The 22206-nt window shown below is 40.2% G+C and overlaps 1 protein-coding gene across 3 annotated transcripts in view; it reads right to left on the bottom strand.

Annotated features, from left to right (window-relative positions):
• pard3aa (par-3 family cell polarity regulator alpha, a) overlaps positions 1 to 22206 on the bottom strand; it is a 623737-nt gene that overhangs the window by 23103 nt on the left and 578428 nt on the right. For all 3 annotated transcript variants that reach the window (XM_067434978.1, XM_067434980.1, XM_067434979.1), the window contains one exon: positions 2069 to 2192. In XM_067434978.1, coding sequence (XP_067291079.1) covers positions 2069 to 2192 — 124 coding nt within the window. The remainder of the gene's footprint in view (positions 1 to 2068; positions 2193 to 22206) is intronic.

Raw genomic sequence — 22206 nt, 5'->3', positions numbered from 1 at the left:
ACCTTAAATCAACGTCAAACCTGTTTGTATTCGCTTTGATGGAGTGTGTTTGATTCTAATGCAATCCAGGGATGAAACACCTGGACCACCTGATTCCTTGTAATGTGAAAACTAAGCATTACACTGCATTTAGTATAACTAACCACAATAAATATTGAAGGGGAATTGCCTTTACATTTAATCTTGAATACTTGGTTACATCCTTAACACACAGCTCTCAGCTATTGTTTGACACAAGCTTTTAGTGCTAGAAGTACTGTTTATTGTTTGCGTCAATAGCAGCCCGTAGACTAGCATGACGTACAGTACCAAACCTCAGTCTGAGAAAAAGATTTTCCCCATATTTTCAAAGCTGGAGACTTTTTTCCCACCAGCATGTGCCTGTATTTCAACATCCACTTGACACAACATCAGTATGGCAACGGTGCCGACCGCATATAGAAAAAGTCGTGCTCGACATCTAAACCGCAGACTTCAGGGAATTGGCGCTTCTTATAATACCCTGAAAGACTCGAAGGCATTCCCTGGGTTCAAACTAACGTGTTTTGTTATTTGAAACCAGTCCTATTCAAACTGAGAGGCCGACCCGTCAACCATTAATACACTAGACTTGAGACACGAGGGAGGGAGCGTATTCTATTACTGGAAAATGTCTCTAGTCTTTAAACAATGTAAACTATCACAAGCAATTAGGCGTCTTACAGCTTGACTCCTCTAGTTCGGCACTGTGCAAACAACAGGGCTTTTACTTCCCGTACTAGAAGCCCAGACAACGTGACACCAAGTACCAAGAGAGGTTTTGATTCATCCAGACTGCAAACAGACTAGCTAAAGATGTGTCAAATACAACCTAGAGTCCAAGTATAAGAGCCTTTGCTTTGGAGACCATACGTATTCCTGAAGTGAAACACTACAGTCATAACTGGGTCTAATTTAACTGTTATTAAGTAGAATTATTCATTAAACATCTTTCATTAGCAGTGAGAAAAAAATATACACTTGCACCAAAAGAGAGATCTAACCCACAGACCAGTTTAATAGAGCCTTGGATGTGGGCACTTTTGATTTGGGCCAGTTAACAACCATGCAAAACTAGCTTAACCTAGAAATCAGCCAAAAGACCCTAGCAACATTCCAGCATTATGCCCTAGCAACACCTTGGTAACAACCCACATACCCCCAGCATTGCATCAATGAATTTTGCAAGGACAAGCACCAATCACATTTCAAAAAATGTACACTTCTGGATGTTCTGCTCTTCCGTTTGTTGTCACTAATGTCAAAAAAAAATGACACGCTTCACCTGTAAGCAAGTGCATTTTCATTATGCATCCATCATTAATCTTTAAGGTAAGTGTCTGAGATGCTGAATATTTTCTCATTTCTAATTTGTTCCTCCTTCTGCTCCATGCACTGATCTGAGTGAAACAGGACATTAATGCATTAATTGAGTTTAACACAGTCTAATCTCTGTAGAGCTATTCAAGACCTGGAAGGAAAATGGAGGCCAAATACGTGTCAGAGAGAACAGGGTCAGAGAGCTGACCTCTAATTTAGGAAATGGTTCCATTCCTTGAGGTAATTAGTCTGTCATCTTTTAAAATCCCCTCCGTGCCTTTTACAGGAAGTCACAAGACAGACCGCCATGTCTGGCTCAGGCCATTACAGAGTAAAGATACACAGCTATTTGACCTTTGATCCCTTGCAACTCCATTCCCAGTCTCTTGAGCAGTGTATATTATTTTAACTTGCTGATAAAGATAAAATAATGGCTAGCCTCTAACCTCGCAGAATAAAGTGAAGCACTGACTTTCAAGGACAAAATGTTAAAACACATTCACCTCTGTGCGGACCAAACAAATACAGACAAGGTCGGGGGCAAAAAAAACTGAGATGCATACAAAAAAAAAGATAAAACACAAGCTGACAACAAATGACCCCCACCCCCCCAAAAAAAGCTAAAATAATCAAACCACCTCAGAAAAAAACATAAAATCCCAGACAATATCTCATTATAATGCATGTTGCCCTTTGCCCTGAACACCAAACACCAGGCTTTTGCACTTACCCACTGTTGCTGCTGAAAGCTGTAGGAACGACGGCGGTCTTCAGGTTCCTCCTCATGCTTGGCCTGCTGGAACTCTTGCCGTAGCCGATGTATCCGGTCATGGTTACTAGGTGCCAGTCTGTTGCTATAGAGGAGAGAAAAAAATATCATATATCCTCATTTATGACACCACCAGTGGTCTAGACATCAACCTGAGAAGTACAATGACCAGATGGTACACTACAGATGATAACAGCTTGAATAAAACACACAAGACGGTACAGTACAGCATGTTTCCTTTTAAGAATACAGCTTGTTTCCTAAATCAATAGCATAAGCACCATTTGAGCCCACGTGCCCCTATCCATTTTGCCAAATTACACGTACGGACACAGTCCATTACGTTTTCCACATTTGGCTTGTGCTCGCCGGCATCTTGAGAACATGAAACGGACCAAACGTTTCCGTGAAGGACTCCCCAGTGAACCATGGCCAATGATACATGTCCCTCTTACGACAGGGAGTCAAAGGCCCATATCTCAGCCCCGCTCCCCCTTAGAGGACTCGCAGGCTCATTTGCATTCCTTTCATTAAGAGCTGGGGAAAGTGACCGTCAATGGGAATCAATATGCCTTGTCCCCCTAATCAAGGCCTGCTTTTTATCTACTCCACCACACGGGCTGCCGGTGACAATCCCCTCATTATGATACAACATCCTGTCTGAAAATACGCCTCATTTATACAGAGAGAGAGAGAGAAAGAGGAGATTCTCAAAAAAGGGGGAATTTGGGCACTCAATAAGAACACAAAGAGGTAAAACATAAAGCTTGCAAAAATATGGAGCACCAAGAAAAAAAAATACAGCATACAGATCAGCGATTCGGCATACGGATAATTTACCAAGATGTCATCTCTGTGAGGTGCTGATACAAGTGGCTAAGCCTCTACTGACACATACAGCTTACGTAAGATGAGATGTCTGGCCTAAATGTACTCATAATTGTAGATCGCTAGGAGGAACAGCCCACTGACTGAAATGGCCACTCCGACACATTGCCAATCAACCTTCATTAAAACTGCCGCTAAATGGCCTTCCATAAAAACCAAATGGAGCCGAATGAGAATCGTATGAGAGGCAATGACTGAACATCCTTGTCCTGTTGTTCCATGCAGCCATTAGAATCAATTGTATTAGCTTTACTTCATTTAACGCCCTATTCCTATATTCATATGTGATGGAAGAAGAGCTAGAAGGCCATCAAACGCATTTGCAAGGCGGTGAAATGGAAGTGTTTTAAATTAAGCAAATCATTGAGCCGCATGCCATGTGCATTTGGTTTTGCAAATACAGGCAGGCAATCTCGCTTTTTCACGGACCAAATCCTATATGTGACCATTTAAAATAGTGTACTCACCATTACCAAGTATAATAATCCGCTAAAACAGGCACAGGAAAGCATTATAAATCCATTTTTAAAAGTGAGATACTATCAATATGAGAGTTTTGAGCCAAATGTAAGGCTGAATTTTAAATATGCCATTTGATAAGTTATCATAAAATGTGCAGAGTGTATCATCTTCATCCACTGACATTTACTGACATTTTAGCAAAAGTGGAAACTTGGAAAAAAAGGCTGTCCTCAAAGAAACGCCAAGCAGCTGAATGATAAATGAAGCTAAGGACTAAAAAATGTAAGGTAACTGTATGCGAGACATGAAATCTTTGCTGTGTAGTATGTTTCAAGTAATATTGTAGCGTGTGTGAATAGATTGCACTGCAGGACTCATAGAATTGCCAAAGTCTGTAGACTTTTGATGACCACTCTCAGTTACATCTTTCTCAGGAAGCAGTCAAAGCCGGAGAAAAATAAACAAATCACTCGGCCATTACCGCACATCTGTGAGGGGAAATTAATTTGGCCATTAGCTCCTGTAAACGTGTGATTACACATTAGCATCGGGTGGCAATGCGCCTAGTGACTATGCTTGCGGCAAGAGGACTGCTAACAAGCTTTAGAAACTGACAAACAATGCTTTGGTAGAAAGGACAAGAGAATGGAGATCTGCAAATCAACATGCTCTGGTCTTATTCTTGACATAAGGAAACCTAATTCTGTTGCAAAATATGCATTGTCTTGTAACAGTGATGGCTTACATCAACTGACTGGATTAAAACAATGTTTTTCAGTCATGAGACGAAGCCATCACTCTACACTCCTATTAATGTCTATGTTGTATGTATTGCCACCTTTGTTCATTAGGAGATGGACAGGGAAGGTGCCATTAGCTTAATCTCCCTGTCTAGGAACAGCCTTCCTCTAAATCCTCTGACTTCAAAACAAACAGCAGAGATTTGGTCGTAAAAGCCTAAGCGAGACCCTTTAAAGGTTAAAGTGACCATTCGCTGAGTAACTGAGTCTGGTAACCAGCTGAGGCTTGAGCTCAACCTCAACAAACCAAATGACCAACCTTCATCAAATGACCTTCCATTGTTGTTGAAGAGATCAATTTAGAAAATGAAAAGTGAACTTTTACAGCCACAGATGTGGACAAGATGAACGAGTTATAGGGATAACAGGAAATTACAAGATTGATGAACAAACAAAACACAAAATCGTGATGGAGAAACTGGAACCGTAAGCGGAACAAGATCAAAATGATGTACTCATGAAATGGGGTTTAAAAGATGTGCCTCTACAATTCCCATTTAAACTGACCGTATAAGCGGTCTCTTTGGACAATCTGGTATGAAATCCCCCTAAACAGTGGCACTAAGGGATTAGCAGTATGTCTATGTGCATTAAGTGCTGGTGGCCACCCATCTCATTTACTCTCCCTATTCAGTCCTCCTTTAGAAAAGAAGACAAATCTTTCTATCGGTTCGCTGGAGTCCATGAACACTCCAACATCACCGCACATGATTAGTCTCAGCACGCGCTTGACATCAGGTGTCGTGTGGGTTATAAATACCTCCGGGCATGCATCAACGTCAGCCACGGGGCCCGGCTAAACAAGACCTCACAAAGACCTGCAGCAATTTGCGTCAATAAGGCAGCGACAATTAGAACAAATGCACCCATAAGCCAAACAATGGAGGTGGGTGAGGAGGCGGGCGAGTATGAGGGGAGGATGATGAGAGATCGCTTTCCCCAGCCTCTTGTTTATGCATCAGATTAAAGGTCAGGCTGTATGCAACCTGAAGCCAGCTTAAAGGACGGGCCTGCGTTGTTTGAGAGATAGCGTACAGTCGAGCCTCTCCCGGCTGGAGACGTCTTCATGTTTATTTTCGTCTCCTCCCTAAAGAGAGATTCAAGGGGAAAACCGCCTGACAGTAAAGCAATTAAAGGCAGAGAAAGATAAAATATCCATATGCCACACCATTTAACAAGCCAGCAGTTTCATTCTCCCAATACAATGAGACTCATTCAATATCTGTCTGTGTGTTCTCTGACTGAAAGGTCAGTTTGCGATTGTCCACACCCCGTTCGCCCAGCCCTTCCCCCTCCTTTTCTTGTTCGTTGTATTCTATCCCTTTCTACGCACACCATTTCCCGCTCACGACTCTTTCTCAATTTGCTGAATAACACCTTTTGCCTGTTTACTTTACGGCCCCAGAAAGCAATTTCTCTGAAGACAGAAGGTTATTGTTGCAGATTAAACTCTCTGAATCGAGTGTGATGCATGGGTAGCACTGACATCAGAGGCGTGCGACTAAACAGGGCTCCTCACCTGTTCTTGCTCAGAGAAAACTCGATGTGACAACGCTGAGATAATGCCTAGTTAAAACCATAACGAAAGGAGGTAAAAAAAGAAACCAAAGAGGCAGAACCCCACTGGGAGACATGAAGTGAAGCGGTCCAAGTTATTACCATGTGCTTTATGGATTCAGTGCTTGTAGATTGGCAGAGCGATTTGGTCTGGAAGTGGAATGTGGAATGCTATGGGAATGGAAGTGACTGTATCCAATATTAAGTCTGATGTAGTAAATTTTTTGCTTATAAACTCTGCCGAGAAGCACCTGGGACACTGACGTATGAATGCTTGTTTCTTTGTCTGTGACAGTGTGTCTTGTCTTTGGGTTGGTCATGCTGTGCTTCTCTACTGGAAAATCTATCATAAATTCTGACCACCATGACCTAGTTTTGACCTGTTTTGTACATTATTTAGTCTAGTCTAGATGGGCAGATGGACTACCAGCTGGTTTTGACCTGGTCAACATAATTTATAACATTTTTAAGCTGGCTAGTACTCAAATGGAATACCAGTTAGCAGATCTAGTTTGGACCTAGTGAAGTGCTAAACCACCTTTAACCATCAACAAACCAGTTACCATGTCTAATAAGACTGCTTTGCCCCCTGTTTTTCCTATCAAGAATGATCCTGAAGGATGGTCCCCTTCAATTAGAGATGGGCGATATGGACTAAAAAATGTATCACAATATTTTCTGGTATTTATTTCGATAATGATATCAATGACGATAAATGTAGTACACTTCCCCATGTTTTTGGCTACAGGTGAGAGCTGCACACATTCTTAAAGGGGTACTTCAGCGCTGGGAAGATGAATCTGTATTTAAACTGGGTCATCAATGCAGTAGAAATGTGAAATTATTTTTGAATTTGGTGTCTTCTAGACTGAGAAAAGACAGAAAATGTATTTTTGTCCCATGGGGATGAAAGACTACAATTCCCAGAATGCTTCGCTGCCCTGTGAGGCCATTCCCAACACCACCAACTTCATTACTGTGACGGAGTTAGAGAAGACACTATAATTAAAAACTGAACGTGTCTGTTCAATATAATGAGTGAGTCACCGCGCGAGTATCACAGCCCTGAGCACTAACTGCAGGAGTGATGAGAGCTGAGGTAATCGCGACTACATTCGCGGCATACATTCACAACGCCAGTTCAGTCTGGCACGCGTTTCAGTTCATGCCTTTGCAAGCTTAACTTTCATAGAAATGAATTTGAGAAGTTAAAAGACTTACATTGCTCACCATAGCTCCGTTTAAATGATCCTGTCTGCAAACTGAGCTCTCCCTGCAAGCTGAGTGTAATCTCCCATCACCCAATGCCGGATTCAAAACATGCGGAAATGGCTCCCTCTGCTGGCTGTAGTCTTTAGCCTTTGGGCAAGCATTCCTCCTATGATGCAAAAATCGTCATTTTGCATCATAGGAGGAATTTTTCCAGAAATAAAATGCATAAATCTCTCGTCTCAGGGAGATATGAGGGGGGAAAGCACAATAATTTGAATATTCTCCAGGGTTTCTACTGATACAAAGCCATATGCTAATCGCTGAAGTAACCCTTTAAGAGCCGCAGAAAAACAAACCATGATCTAAAGCAAAACGTACCCGTCATGAAATAGTCCCCTATAATACATAAAAGAATAATAAAAACACTTAATCCAAACACCAGCCTTTTCAGAAATTGAAAAGTTGCAGTTATACTTCTGTAAAAGTGCAGGTAATGTTTAAATAATGCAACTGTGCTGAAAAACTTCACACAATACAAACAATAAAGACAAGTTTGAAATTTAAACACAGATTCTGAAAAGGTAATAATCCCAACCATGTCTCCAGATTACAAAAAATAGAAAATAATAATACTAAAAACAAAAACATAATACTGATAAAGATAATAGTACTACGAATTCTACTACTAATAACAATATAAAGGATTGAGTTGTTGGGTTTATGAATATTAATCACGTTGTCAGTGGTTGCTTGAACTGATTTGCTAAAATCAAAACGGGTACAGTAATAGGTGCGCACCAGCCATGGGATTCCTATTTGCGCATTAGGCTGAATAATTCCAAACGAACGCGGTTATTTTACAGGAAAATACAACAAGGAATATTGTTTGCATGTAGCACGTTGATTCTGCGTGGTATAAGACTCTCTCGCTCTCTCTTTGAGTGTGTGAGAACGACTGAGCGCTCTCAGTTGGACACCTCGCATTAGTGTTTACTGTGCGTCAAAAACACTGTGTTCATTGAGATGAACTGAAATAGCGCGCTTTACGGATCGCTTGACAAAGCGCAAATCTCTCAAGCGCTCAGTCCAAGTGCTCATCGCGTAAACATATATCTGTGTGTACTAGCTCCAGCAATAAACCGCAGCTTCCGACATAGTTTACGCTCTGCACGAGAGATGCGAATGGCTCGCGTCATCAACATAGGCTTTATTGTTATTATCGTGGGAAGACAAATTCTTATCATGGGGAGAATTTTTACCGGTATATCGCTAACGATAAGATATCGCCCATCCCTACCTTCAACTGTACATATTTTCAGCAAAACTGACACACACACACACACACACACACACACACACACACACACACACACACACACACACACACACAGAGAGAGAGAGAGAGAGAGATGCTACTGATATATCTGAATAATTCTGATACCCAGCATACAGTTCCAATTCCTTTTATCATTTTATCAGACTTATTGTCAGATTGATATTCTGTCAGACTATCTGGTTTCTTCCCATGTCCTCCAAATCTTCACAGCAGATATGGGAGATGAAAAGAAGGGTTTGCTTGTGCCCTCAGTCATATTGCATCAACTCAAAGCTTAAGTCATATTAATTCTATACCCCTGCGGACTCAATTCCCTTCAAAGACTGTCATATCTATCGGCTCCCTTCACAGATCTGTACAGATGGCATGGGCAGATTAAATCAGAATTACTGCTGGTCATTTTCAGGGATAAAACAAAAGTTAACTTTTTATCACTAATCTTTACAGGAAATCAATGAGCATCAGACAGTCTGCAGTAAAACACAACAGAGCCCAGTCGGACTCAACAACAGTCATGCATGGAGTCGGCATTTTAAAGTGACTGCAACTTTCTTTCTTTGGTCACTGAGTTAGAAGTTGTTTCATTCTCCTCGCGTTAATTCAATCTTTCTCGTCGTCATTCTTTTGAGTTTCCCCTTTATTCATCATGGCCTGCTTTCCTTTGTCTCATTTATCTCTTTTATCTTCACCCAGCTCTTCCTTCCTTTTCCTTTTGATCACTTATCCTTTATATCTGCTGCTTTCTTTCATTTCAGTGCTGAGGCCTGGCAGTGAATCAAAGTTTGACCGGTTCATGTTCTCGTATTGAATGAGTGACAGGTGCAGATTTGACAAAGGGGGCGATAATGCTGCAGGCTTAGGGGTCTCTGACTTCACCCACGTTCCCCCTGACTGATGTACGAATGTGCCCTTGACAACCCTATGTCCTCTGCCAAGTGCCCTGCTCCCAGAGGGCTGTCGCTCCCTAATAAGCAGCCCTGCTGTGGATGAGAGGCGTGCTTTTGTTCCTGTCTCCCTGTTCCCGTTTCTTTCTCTAGCCTCCAGTGCTCCTTTCAGAGACAAACAGCATGACAAAGAAGCGGGCTGGCCCGATTAGAGAGGCTGGGGATGCGTGTATGTATGGCGTAAGGGCCCTTAAGTGCGCGGTGGGGGTCCTGATGAGTGAGCCCGGACCCCCATTGGGAAGTCAGAGGTGGAGCCCTGTTAACTTCCTGTATGTGAGCACCTGCACACACACCTTCCCTGGGGAAAGTGGAGGGCTTCTGTGAGGAATGAAGAGGAGATGAAAAAACTACAATAAGGAGGAAAATAAATCTTTCATTTTTGAAATGCACACTCTCGCCCGAACGTTCCTCACATGTAGAACCGAGGATGTCCAAAACTACCCTGACAGAAACAACACATTTGGTTTTGCTGTTCTCAACGACATGCTCTTTATCTCTCAGGGTTTTTTTCTTTTCAGTTTTAGGGTGTCTAAATCTTGCACCTGTTTCTCAGTGTGAGAACGGTCTTTAGTCATTCAAACACAATTCACGCAAAGCAGACAAAAACCACTGCTGGGAGTAAAACTTTAAAGTGTCTTAACACTTATTTTTCATGGTAACACTTAACCTGCTGCTGAATTAATTTATTACACTTAAACTTTCTAATTATCAACTATTTTTACATTTACTTGAAAACCACAATCCTGGAGTGCTGTGCACGATTGCTTGTTTGCTTTCTGTTTTCATTCAAAGGAGGTCGCCTTCAAGTCGATATGATATTCTTGATTTGATCAATCCTTCAAAGGCCTGAAAATGCCTGCAAGCTTGACTGCTTAAAAAAAGTACAGGATTTTGCACAATACTCACTAGAAACTTATACAACATCTGAAACAAAAAATATTGTGCCGCGCAAATGTGAAAGGCCAGCCAGGAGAAACATCAAAAAGAGTGACAAATACAAAAATGTGACCCGTCACGGAAACCAGGGACACAAGTCGGCAGCTCTACCTTCCAGCAAAATGAGAAAGAAGCGTTTTATTTTTTCAAATTATGTGAATTTCGCTTTTTTGCAGAATCTGTTAGTTGAAATCACGAAGAAGCCTCTCCGTGTTTGAGATGGCATTAATTGTATATTTAAAAGCTTATATTTTGAGGTTGAAATCGCCTTGTTTTGTCTGTGTGTATTTTCATACTGGCTTTTGTTATTGCCCCGCCCTCCAAGGGACGCGTGGCTAATTATTAATGCAGCGCTCTGGCCGGCTGTAGAGATGATCTGAGCGACGATGAAAGCGGCATAATAAGACTGGATAACACCCTAATCTACAACTGAGCGAAGATGAAGAAGAGGAAGAATGTATCGGACAGGCGTCAGACGAGTTGGACCGTAAGAAATCAGAGGCTATATCGACAGTAACATTTGACAGGGATAAAGGGAGAGAAATGGCTCAAATCTGTCACCGTGGCTGTTGTGTAGGGGAAAGACGCATGTCATCAAGTTTTGACGCAACTCGATCAGAGGATCGAATCCGCCTTTTGCCACACTCTCTCTACTCCCTTCTCCCATCACATATCAGATCGGAAAGGCATTTATTTTCAAAAAGAATTGAGAAAATATTAGAAAAGTGGAAATAAAGCATCTGACGTGTTTATTAATAAGTGTTTCTCGGTTAGAGATTGTGGCAAAAGGCGAATTCGAACCTCTGATCAATATGCGTCAAAACTTAATGACATGCGCCTTACCCCCTACACTACAGCCATATTGACGGACTTTACCCATTTCTCCGTCTTTATCCCCTTCGAACAGACGCACAGTACATCCACTATGAAGACCCCGGCAAACAGAAAGTGTGCCCGAACGACTTATTTCATTGGAGGCAACAAGATTTGCAAGAATACTTTTCTGTTTCTTATGAGGTGTGTTTCCATAAACACCAAAGTTTGTCGTCTTGTGTTCATTCTAAGAACACACACGTTATTTCATGTTTAGACCTTCCCATACCTACCTATTGTTCTTAACTGTCGTTTTAATTGTAATCGTTAGCATCACATCACTTGCCAAAAAAAAAAACATTACTATAATGGGCTTATAGATGGTAATGTTAGCATCTTTATTATTAGTAGCATGCGGTCCGATTTTTCCCGTTGCGTCTGTCGTTACTAGCAGCCATGCAGCTTTACAGGGGGTGTGGCTTATCTAAATGAGATGTAAATGAGCCCTATTGCCACTCCCAGCAGGTGAGAACAGGTGAGAACTGCAAAACTTTAGAGGCTGTTTTCTCTCGTTTACACTTTTCTAAAGGCATACATTCAGATGGCCACAACTTCTCCAAATATTATCAGATTTCCATGTGTTACACATCGTTGGAAAGCTTGGAGACTACACTTTCAGAATCTATGAATAACTCAAAATGCCCCAGAACCGACTTGTGTCCCTACTTTCCTTGACTGGTCACAAATATCAAAATGCATAGCAATAGAACAATGCAGATGCTCGCTAGAACATAATTAATCCCCTCCGCCTAAACTGGCAGACCAACTAGGGCTATAAAGCCTTGGTCTCCAGACGAGAACAGATGTCAGCAATTGATAGTGATGATTAGGAAAAGCTCTCTCATTGTTGTAGATGGCAGATTGTGCCCAGGTCAATTAGAATGCGATCACTTCCTGTAATGGCTGTTGGCCACACCCACAAGGTCTTGCCAACAATGAACCAACAAAACATGTAACATTAGTATTACACAATTCCCTATGCAGTCTCAAGAGGAACACTCTAAAACTTGACAGTCGGCCAAAACATTGGAGAAGCGCCACTTTAATCTGGAGATGTTCCGGTAAACAGAGGTATTTGTCCACAGCAACACCAGACATTTATCAATTATTAAATTCAATCCATCATTCTCCTGTGGGGCTCTTACACATTTATGGTCAGTAAAACCCAAAACAGGCTCCTTTATCGACATTAATCTATAATGAATCTATGTGGTAAAAAATAAGAAAGCATACTTTTCATAACATAAATGCATACCTAGATTTTTTAATTGGCTGATGAAGTACAATTGAACTAATGTAATTCAGTTCAACTTTACAAACTGAAATATTTATGATTTTAGGAATCCATCTTTACAAGAAATGTAGAGGTCTTTTAAAACATATTAGAGAGAAGAAAAAAACAAAAATAAGTTAAAACATGATGACTTCAAGGTAACACTTAAAGAAAGTTTGCGTCTTATTTTTGAGTTCTGGGAAGTGAGCATTAGAGCAGAGGTTTGAGTGACAGCTGCAGACTTCATAAAGAGAAAGATGAACTTTGAAGTTAAGGCTGTTAATCCTGTATCATTGATTGGTCGAATCTGAGAGAGGCAGAGAGCTTGCCTGGGCTGTTCAATGTATTCTGGGCCTGATACACATGTCTAAGACCCCACAACCCTTCAGCCTTCCTTCACTGACGTCTCAATATGCCACTTGAGTTCATTAATCTCTCACACTGCTTCAGGTGGGGTGGGTCACAACTAATGATACACACACAGCTAACGACTGCATATTTCGATTGGCCTTTGAAGGACACATCTCACAATGAATTTAAAATGTTGCTATTGTAATTAGATGGTTGACATTATGGTACAATAATAAATGAGTGATGTTGCTTTTAATTATTTGGATACTACTTCTACTAATATTCCATCTTTAGGCTGCCCTTAATGCAAATAGATATTATATTATCATTATTATTCAGACGGATCTTGGTGGTTTCGGTCTTCATTGGTAACAGTGGATGAGAACTGTGAATCTTGATGGAGGCAGACTTTATCGATAAACTCTGTCAGCATATTGTGGCCAGTCCATTTAGACGCAGAGGAGCTGAGTGGATCTGAATAGAGCGGGAGCCGATTCTTAGCTATTCTAACAGGAACAATATGCACCTTTAGCCCTATTCGGACGGTAATTGTTTCTTGTGGGGTCATAAGTTATTTTCACCATTGACAGGGTCTAGTCTGTGATTTTATTGCCGGCTGAATCCAGAATGTAAGTGTTTTTCTCCCACCACCTGCGTAAAAATCCCCGGCCGAATTACCTCCTGTTTTTTCAGTAGGTAAGTAAGTAGGTAAATCTCTGAGTTTTCAAGGAGAGATCACTTCAAAATTCACAGTTTATATCCCTTTTGACCACTGCGGAGCACCTCACGGTTGCGTTTCACTGCGATTTGGATGCATTTTAAAGACTTTTTATTACTGAATTGCTGGCAAGTATTTACATGAGCAATATATTTCATCACCACTCAAAAAATAAAAAGAAGAAAAGCATGTAAACATTTAAAATCGTCCGTTTATATAGTATGTTAGAATAACCGTAGCATTACGCTCACCTCGTGTAAATTAGAGGCTGTATTCACTTATTTCCATGTGGAATAAAATGACATCCTTTATTTTGAGATCAAATACAAGACAGAACACCATATGCGCATCTATATTTTTAAACAGATTTAAATAATTATTAATAATTAGGATATTATTTTCCTAGGATATATTATTTTCCTATTAATAAATTAAATATGCATTTATTCTTATTTTACAAAACGGGTTTTGAAATAGTTTTGAAACGTTCGTGTTATCATCTTCGTGTAAACTTTAAAAAAAAAAGTGAATCTGTGAGAACGGTGACGGTATGCATGTAAACATTACGTGTTTAGTCTATAGGCAAGCGTGTTTGAATACATATGTGCGCAGGAGCATGGTTCTTCTTTGCTCAAAATGACGCCAAATGACTTGCCTGGCATGCGTATTACAGCGTCTTCTGTACAGAGGAAAAGTGAAGTGAAGGAGGCCTTGACACTTCAGGTCTGCATTTACGTCTAAGCGACTGATAAAATGATCTGATGATTCACGTCAGGAATCACGTCATAGTTTTTTTTTCCCATTTAAATCAAAGATGTTCATTGATTGTATATTAGGAATAGGGATATGTTCGTGTGCATTTTGTTTTGTGATTTCGTTGGAAAGAATAGAGTCCCGCAATGGCATTAAAGGGTTAGTTCACCCCAAAATTAAAATTATTTCATTAATTACTCCCCCTCATGTCGTTGGACACCCGTTAGACCTTCTTTCATCTTCAGAACACAAATGAAGATATTTTAGTGTAAAGCTGAGAAAGGCTTCAGATAGGCCTCCATTGGCATTCAGTCCATTCCCACTCACAAGACCCATAAAGGCACTAAACACATCGACACAAAGCCCATCTCACTACAGCGGCTGGACAATCATTTTACAATGCGACAAAAATAGCTATTATGTACAAAAAAAATCAAAATATTGACTTTATCCGCCAAGTTATTGTCTTCCGTGTAGGTCTCGGCCGTGAGCTCAGGCGATAGCGGCTCCTCCTCTTCTGGGTCATGAACGGCGGACCGGCGTCATATTCTCGCGCATGCGTCGAGTTCACGTCAATAACTTGGCGGATAAAGTCGTTATTTAGATTTTTGTGCGCACAATAACTATTCTCGTCGCATTGTAAAATGATTGTCCAGCCGCTGTAGTGAGATGGGCTTTGTGTCGATGTGTTTAGTGCCTTTATGGGTCTTGTGAGTGGGAATGGACTGTGTCCAACGACATGAGGAGTAATTAATGAAATAACTTTCATTTCCAGGTGAACTAACCCTTTAAGCGATTGATTGACACGCTTGTCTCTGTGAACGAGCCAAAAGAAAACGCAAAACCTACTTTGGTTTGATTGGCCATGTCAATCATTATGCCATTCATGAGTGCCGGATTGGGATTTGTCCCCCTCAATGTCTATGGTGGTTACGGCCCTGCCTCATCATTTTGAGAGCCACGTCCCAATACCCCTTACAGCCGCTCAACTTCCTCTCACAGCTGCGAGTGATGACAACACCAGCAAGACTCCAGAGTCTAGAAGAGACGACATGGTCACTTAAACTACTGCAGACTCCAGCTGTTCCTCTGGCTCGTCACCATCGGCCACTAACTCAGGAGCCACATTTGGAGACACTTCTAAGCAAAGAGAGGAGCTATGCTTTTCTTTCTTATTGAGACCACACCACCAAGGTTAAATAAGACACGATGAACGAAAGAAGAGTGGAAAATATAGCCTACATGAACTAAAAAAGTGATTGTTCTAATGCATGAGCTAATTTATGTCATTTTTCCATAAATACAACCACATATCACCCATTTCAAGTAGTATTTCTTCGGTGTCGAAAACTTAAATTACCTTTTCGCTTTAGATTTACGCTCATCTGACATTCGTTGAGCAGTGGCGGCTGCAGATGGGAGGTCATATTTCATCCCGGCCGACACGCACCATAATCAGGCCGCAGTTGGCAATTAGGTTGCACTTAATGCAAATGGATCGACTAGAAAATCAGCATGTGAATGGGCACTAGCCATCCGCTAGCACTAGCTTATTACACACACCGTTGACCTCACTCTCAAAAGCCCCTCTCCAGATGAGCTAACAGACGCCAGGGCACCAACCCGTCGCGGGGAGGCGGAGATCGGGTTTCAGAGGTGGGCAACCCTGGGCCTTTACCGACAGCGTGCAGCGGCGTATTACTTGACATCTGTTGAGCGACTTAGCTCTGTGATTGAATCTGTAAAAGGGATTATCTGGCCAATCTAATGTCAGTCATTCCTGAACCACGATTCCTGCCGGTTTACGTTTCATGGCTTATTCAGGATATGCAGAACAGATTAAAATAGACAAAGTTCATGCATTAGGGCTCGTTTAAAAAACCAGGAGGAGAAATCACAGCTAATACATCATATTGCAGCAACTGAAGCTTTTGAAATGTCAATAGCCACGTATACCAGCATGTGCCAGTAAATTATTCACATTTTTTCCTCATCTTTTTTGCTATCTGTTTTTTTTCCTCCCAAGTGCCTTGTTCTTATTAATAAATGAAGGCACCAGCTGGAAACATCTACTCTGTGCCACTTTATGCCATAACAATATTGACATAAAGAGTAATAAGGCAGTGTTTCCCTCTGGTCTAAAATGCAGAAGCCAAACAACAAAATTACTGACAATTGACTTTTTTCTTTTTTGTAAAACTGTCAAATATAAAGGTAGAACATAAATATGCGTCATGCCAATAAATTAATGTAATCAGAACTGTTGATAAGAATGATGAGAATAATAAAATAAAATGTAATAAATACAGTAGTGAGCAAAAGGAAATTTCCGGCCTAGGAAATGTATTTAAAAAAATATACAATTTTTGTTAAAGATGTAAGCGCATTGCGTACTTGGAGTCGCTTGAATAAAGGCATTGAAACATGCCAAATTGTGTGAAATTTTTGGCTAGAATGTCATTCAAAGAAATTATGAACACATGCAAAAAAACTAAACAAAAAACTATTGAATATTAATAACTAACGCTTTTTCCTGTGTCCTTTTTAATTTTTCTATGATATATATATATTTTTTTGCATAGTAAACTAAAACCTGCAGCTGTTATATTTCAAAAATATAAAATATTTTCCTCATATTTTGATGGTTTAATTGAAATTGTAAGGTCATTAAATACAAATATTCCCTCTGGACATGACTTTTGGCCACTACAGTATATATATATATATATATATATATTTAAATAAAATAGCACTTCAGTCTTAGTAAAATGGACAAAATTAAACGAATATGACATGAAAAATATTGCATTTTTTAACTTTTAATGCATTTTGTTATATTTTATGCATCCTCTTTTTATAATTCTTTCCTTTTCATGTAAAGCACTTTTAATTACTATTGTGTATGAAATGTGCTATATAAATAAGCTTCTCTTGCCTAGAGGGTAATTTTTACCAAAAAGACAGAACTAAAAGGGTGTGCAGGACCAAGGGGAAGGATGTGAATGTATTTTGTGTGTGTGTGTGTGTGTGTGTGTGTCCAACCCAGTTATCCACATCTATTGAATTAGAGCCCCAAGCCCCTTATGGGACCCCGCACTAGGGGTCATAGGTTATGACCTTTAGTAATGGCCATGCTAGAGATGAACAAAAAAAGCTCTGACACGGGCCGTCATTTCAATTAAGTTATCAATGTTGTGTAATAATCAATGAAGGGTCAGTAGGTTGGCATATGCAGACAGATGGCACATAAAACAGACAAACCCCTCTATTCTCAAAGCTAAACAAAATCCATTCCTCCTCACAACGTTTCTTTTTATGGATATCAAATACATATTGTTAAATCAAAGTTTCCCAAGCAAAGTCGCTCAGCTACAAGAAGGGACTGTGTTTTGAAGGGTCACTTCACGGCACCCCGGGCGAATGATATCTGAAGGTATATGAAGTATCAATAATGGATGGGTGGGATGGATAAAGATTGATGACTGAAGTGAAGAGAAGGGGCAGAGAGAAAATGAGAGACTTAGACATCATATTGACGACCAATCCACTGGGCTATACATATGCTAATAAGCCTACCCTAAATGACCCCGGTATTCGAATCACAATTATCCGCTGACTGTGGCATAGGACAAGGCCTGTCACTGTAATGATCTATTGTTGCATGAAGCTCTCAGTCTTAATGAAGACACATTATAGGTTAAAACTAAGAGGTCTTCTGAGAACACAAGGAAGAGGCCACCACACCTCCAGGAGACACCATCAGCCCTCAATGGACGTGTGAGAGAGGGACGGTTAAATGGACACAATGGCAATACAAATCATTATGGCTACATTTGAATATATGTTGTGAAAATCTAGATGGTGCAGGCTGAAGGGTCCTTAACCTCTTAAGATCTGGTACCATTTTTGGGATTTCCGCCTGGATTTGGCCTACCCAAATTTAAAAGATTCCCACACACATATATAGCAGTCTTGGTTCAAAATATTAGTGTCATTTTACAGGAAACCCTTTGAAGTTACATAAAACACTGCTGAAAGTGATAAGCATGTAGGTTGTCTGAGCTGTAATAACCCCCCCATAAATTCAGTTTTAAAAAGTGTGTAACTCCTGCCCTGTGAGCTCTAGCACCCTGCAGACAGTTTGGGCTGCTAGCCTGGTTGCCAGCCGAACCCAGCCCCGCCCACAACATCTGAGCTGGGGCGGTTCGGTCTGGACTCGATCCATAGAGGAGTAATTATGCCCGCACAGAAACTGACCAATGAAATCATCAGGGCGGGCTTTAGCCGAGGATGAACAGATGATCAACAGGAACGTAATCACGTCATCAAAGGCACTTGGGTTATAGGCCTCGTTCACACTGCAAGTCCTAATGCTCAATTCAGATTTTTTGCTCAGATCTGATTTTTTGTTTGGCTGTTCACATTACCTTTTAAAATGTGGCCTAAATCTGATTCCAGTGTGAACTGTTTCAGGTTTCAATCTAACCCGCATGTGCAAAAGACCGATATCAATGACATCAGACACAGCACACTGTTGCACTAAAGTTCAGGAGGTTATGGAGGAAGTAAGCATTTTCGCTTTTATTTAAAAATGTTTGTGTAATGGAAGCCATAACAGTAATGAGCATGTGCTGAAGAGGAGAAGAACGAAAAGAAAGAGAGCAAAATTGGTTATTTTGGCCTTTTGTCACCTTCCTTTGGCACTGAAGCCACGTTTTTCTGTGTCCCCGTTCTTCCATTTCGTGTGCTTTCAAAAACGGAGCGGTTACGGTAGGATCCTTCTAGTTTAGCTTGAATTGAAGTATCTCCCCATGTAATTAGGTCTATCACCTCCCTCTCCCTCCACTGACTCGCTCCATCGATGTTCTCCATATCTAGTCAAGTTTTTAATGTTACTGTCTGTGTCTGTTGTGTCTAGGGCTATCTCACGGGTGCATAATTGTGACAAATGTCGACATAGATTGATGTAAAATACGCATCATATCCGCATCAAATCCGCTTTGGTTGTTCACACTGCGGCCGCATTGGAAAAAATCAGATCTGGGTCTGATTCAGGAGCACATATGTGTGTGGTCTAAATCTGATTTGAAAAAATCAGATCTGGGCTAGATTTGAGTGTTCACACTACCTCTGAAGAGGTCTGACCTGGTCACTTGACCCCAAAAAAATCAGATTTGGGCCACTTTTGCCTGCAGTGTGAACGGGGCCATATTTGTTCGAATCCTAAACGGAGAGCTTGTTTGTATCTGCATTCACCTTCACTATTTCTCTCAGAAATGATGATCATGTTGGGTAAGTACTCTGTGTATCATTAAATTATTTTCTTTTTTTACAACACCGGCAAAGATCGTTTATTCCAGCGCACGTGCAGACAAGGTTGCCAAGTTTTTACAACAAAACCCGCAAACTACTAGCCAAAAAAACAAGAGCTTCTCCAGGAAAAAATGGTGTTTGGGGGGTAAAATGTGTGTTATTTTGGAAAGGTTGCTGCTAAAATTCGCATTCTTGGGTCTACATATCACATAATTGAGGTCGCTTCAACCCGCGGACATGGAAAACAACCGGCGGGAAAAAAATGCAGACTTGGCAACACAGTGCAGCTGAGCTCTGTTGACATTTGACAACTAATGTTATGCGTCGCTCCGCTGCTCTGATTGGTTGTCATCATCATATGCATCATCAATAAAAGTGTGTACTGAATTTGGTCTTTTAATATCATTGTTTTAGTACTTAAAACAATTTCATGCATTCTGACCTAATTACACTACTAAAGAGTTGATTAATCGGTACAGTATATCTCTCTTTTATAAATATGATAGACTAAAGACTACTCTACAGATACTCAAGATTAACACGAGACTGGCAGAAACTGTGTGTGTTATGATAATACAAACCTGGTAAACATAAGAGCAGAGCCTTGTTTACATGACAATCATGGCATTTTTATTATTGATTATTAGACACATGAACATGAAAGGATTGTGTTTATAGATATGACATTCAGAGTAATTGGAGGTATGGATTTTGGCTCCAGATAGAGAGAGGAATCGATGAAACGGGAAGTAATGAGAAAGTGTCAGGAAGATCTCTGAGAAAACTTGGAGCGACTGCGGAGTCAGACTGTTCAGAAAAAAGGATTAGTCGGCTGTTAGTAAAAGACACCTGTTATGACGGTGTTGTGTCTTTGTATAAAGCGCTTCAAATGTTCTGATCGTTGTGATGTAACAAGATTTTGATCCGCTTTTCAAAGAGCCATACAATGCCTGCCAAAATATGCTGAAAGCAGAGGTCAGTGAAGCTAACCGGCAGAACAGCTCAGTCAATGAGACTGAGAAGATGGCCGACAGCCAACATCTGTTTCTCAACACGAGAAAAACACCAGCACCAAAAAGCCTGAGAAACTTTCAATACACCCCGTTTAAGCTGCATTACCGAAGTTGTTTCTGCCAAAGCCGGAGGATTAGAGGTTTGTAACTTAAGAAGGCTAGCGGAGCGCTGGAACATGCAGAAATCTGACGAGAGTCTCCACACTTTTCATCGACAGGCTTAATGAGGGTGACAGGGTGCGAGAGAACGGGCCGTCCGACTGTCATCGTCTTCACTGCAGGTGCTTTACACGCAACGACTGAAGCAAAGCGAAGAAAAAAGACTCGGAGGCTGAGGATGAAGTTATCTGAACTAGGATCCCAGTGTAATCTCCGCTAATCCTACACCCATACTCTCACCACAGCTGAATAAAGAGAAACTCCAGCGATTCCCTCAGGTTACGAGACGAGCGCGCTCTGAACTTCTTTAATTACCGTGCTACACTTTTCAACTCCAGCCGGTTACTCAACAGCGATGATGAGAGGAGAAAACTTCTGCACTTTGCAGTCTTGAGCAGTCCTACTTTCTGTGCAGAAAACAGCTTCTTCTTCTTTTTCGTCTTCCCCCGGAGGATCTTTTCGTATTCTCTCTGTCTGCCTCTCGTTTCATCTCGGGTTATGTAAGGGTAGCCCACAGTTCCCGGCTCCAGATGCGATGCACTTGCTTTTTTATTTGAGTAGTGAGAGTGCATGCGTGCCTTTTCTTCATTCTTCATTTCTTCATGAACATCTTCATTAGATGTATTTTTACAATATGGCCAACAAAATGCAGACATGATGCGTTTAATGTCTCTAAACAACGAAGGCTTCCAGCGTTAAAGTCCTTTCATCGATTGCTGTCTTTATCCATACAATGAAAGTCAGTGGGGTAAAGCCTGTGTTGTTTCACTATTATAGTTTTTATTAATAGCTTTTATTTTTATATTTTCTGTTTTCAGCTTTAATTTTAGTTAAAACTCAAATTGTGTTGTTTTATTTTATAGTCTATAGTTTAAGTTTTTTTTTCAGTTGTAGTTATTTTTCATTTTTACATCAAGAGAAATGTTGCAATAATTTATATATATATATATATTATTGCAACATTTCAAATTGTATTTCAGTTATTATTTTTATTTAATTATTTTATTTCATCTTATTTTTATTTTATTCTACTTTTGTATTTTTTAATCATTTTTTATTTTATTGTATTGTATTTTTTATTAATTTATTTTATTATGTAATTTTTGTTCTTATTATTTTTAGTTTTGTATTACTTTAATTACTTTAATTTATTTTTTATTTATTTTATTTTGTTTAATTTGATTTTTATGTATTTGTATTAGTATAATTTGTATTATTATAATTTTATTTCATTTATTTAATCTTTTTTTATTTTTATGAACACCGAGACATTTTTCTTCACAGAAGAAAGTCAGCCACGTAGAGGTTTTGAACAGCATGAGGAGAGTTTTAAATGATAAATGATAGGAGAGTTTTAATTTTTGGGTGAAGCCAGTCATGAATGCAATGTGGAGAATAAATAGAAACCAACAAACACTGAAATGTCTGGTCGATAATTGAGGTCACAGTCAAAGCATTATGCAAATAGATGAACACAAATGCTGAATTTTCACATGAAATGTGTTTTTTTT

Source organism: Pseudorasbora parva, chromosome 24, assembly GCF_024679245.1.
Source record: "Pseudorasbora parva isolate DD20220531a chromosome 24, ASM2467924v1, whole genome shotgun sequence".
In the NCBI taxonomy this organism is placed as follows: Eukaryota; Metazoa; Chordata; class Actinopteri; order Cypriniformes; family Gobionidae; genus Pseudorasbora; species Pseudorasbora parva.
This window is presented reverse-complemented; position numbering and strand designations above follow the sequence as displayed.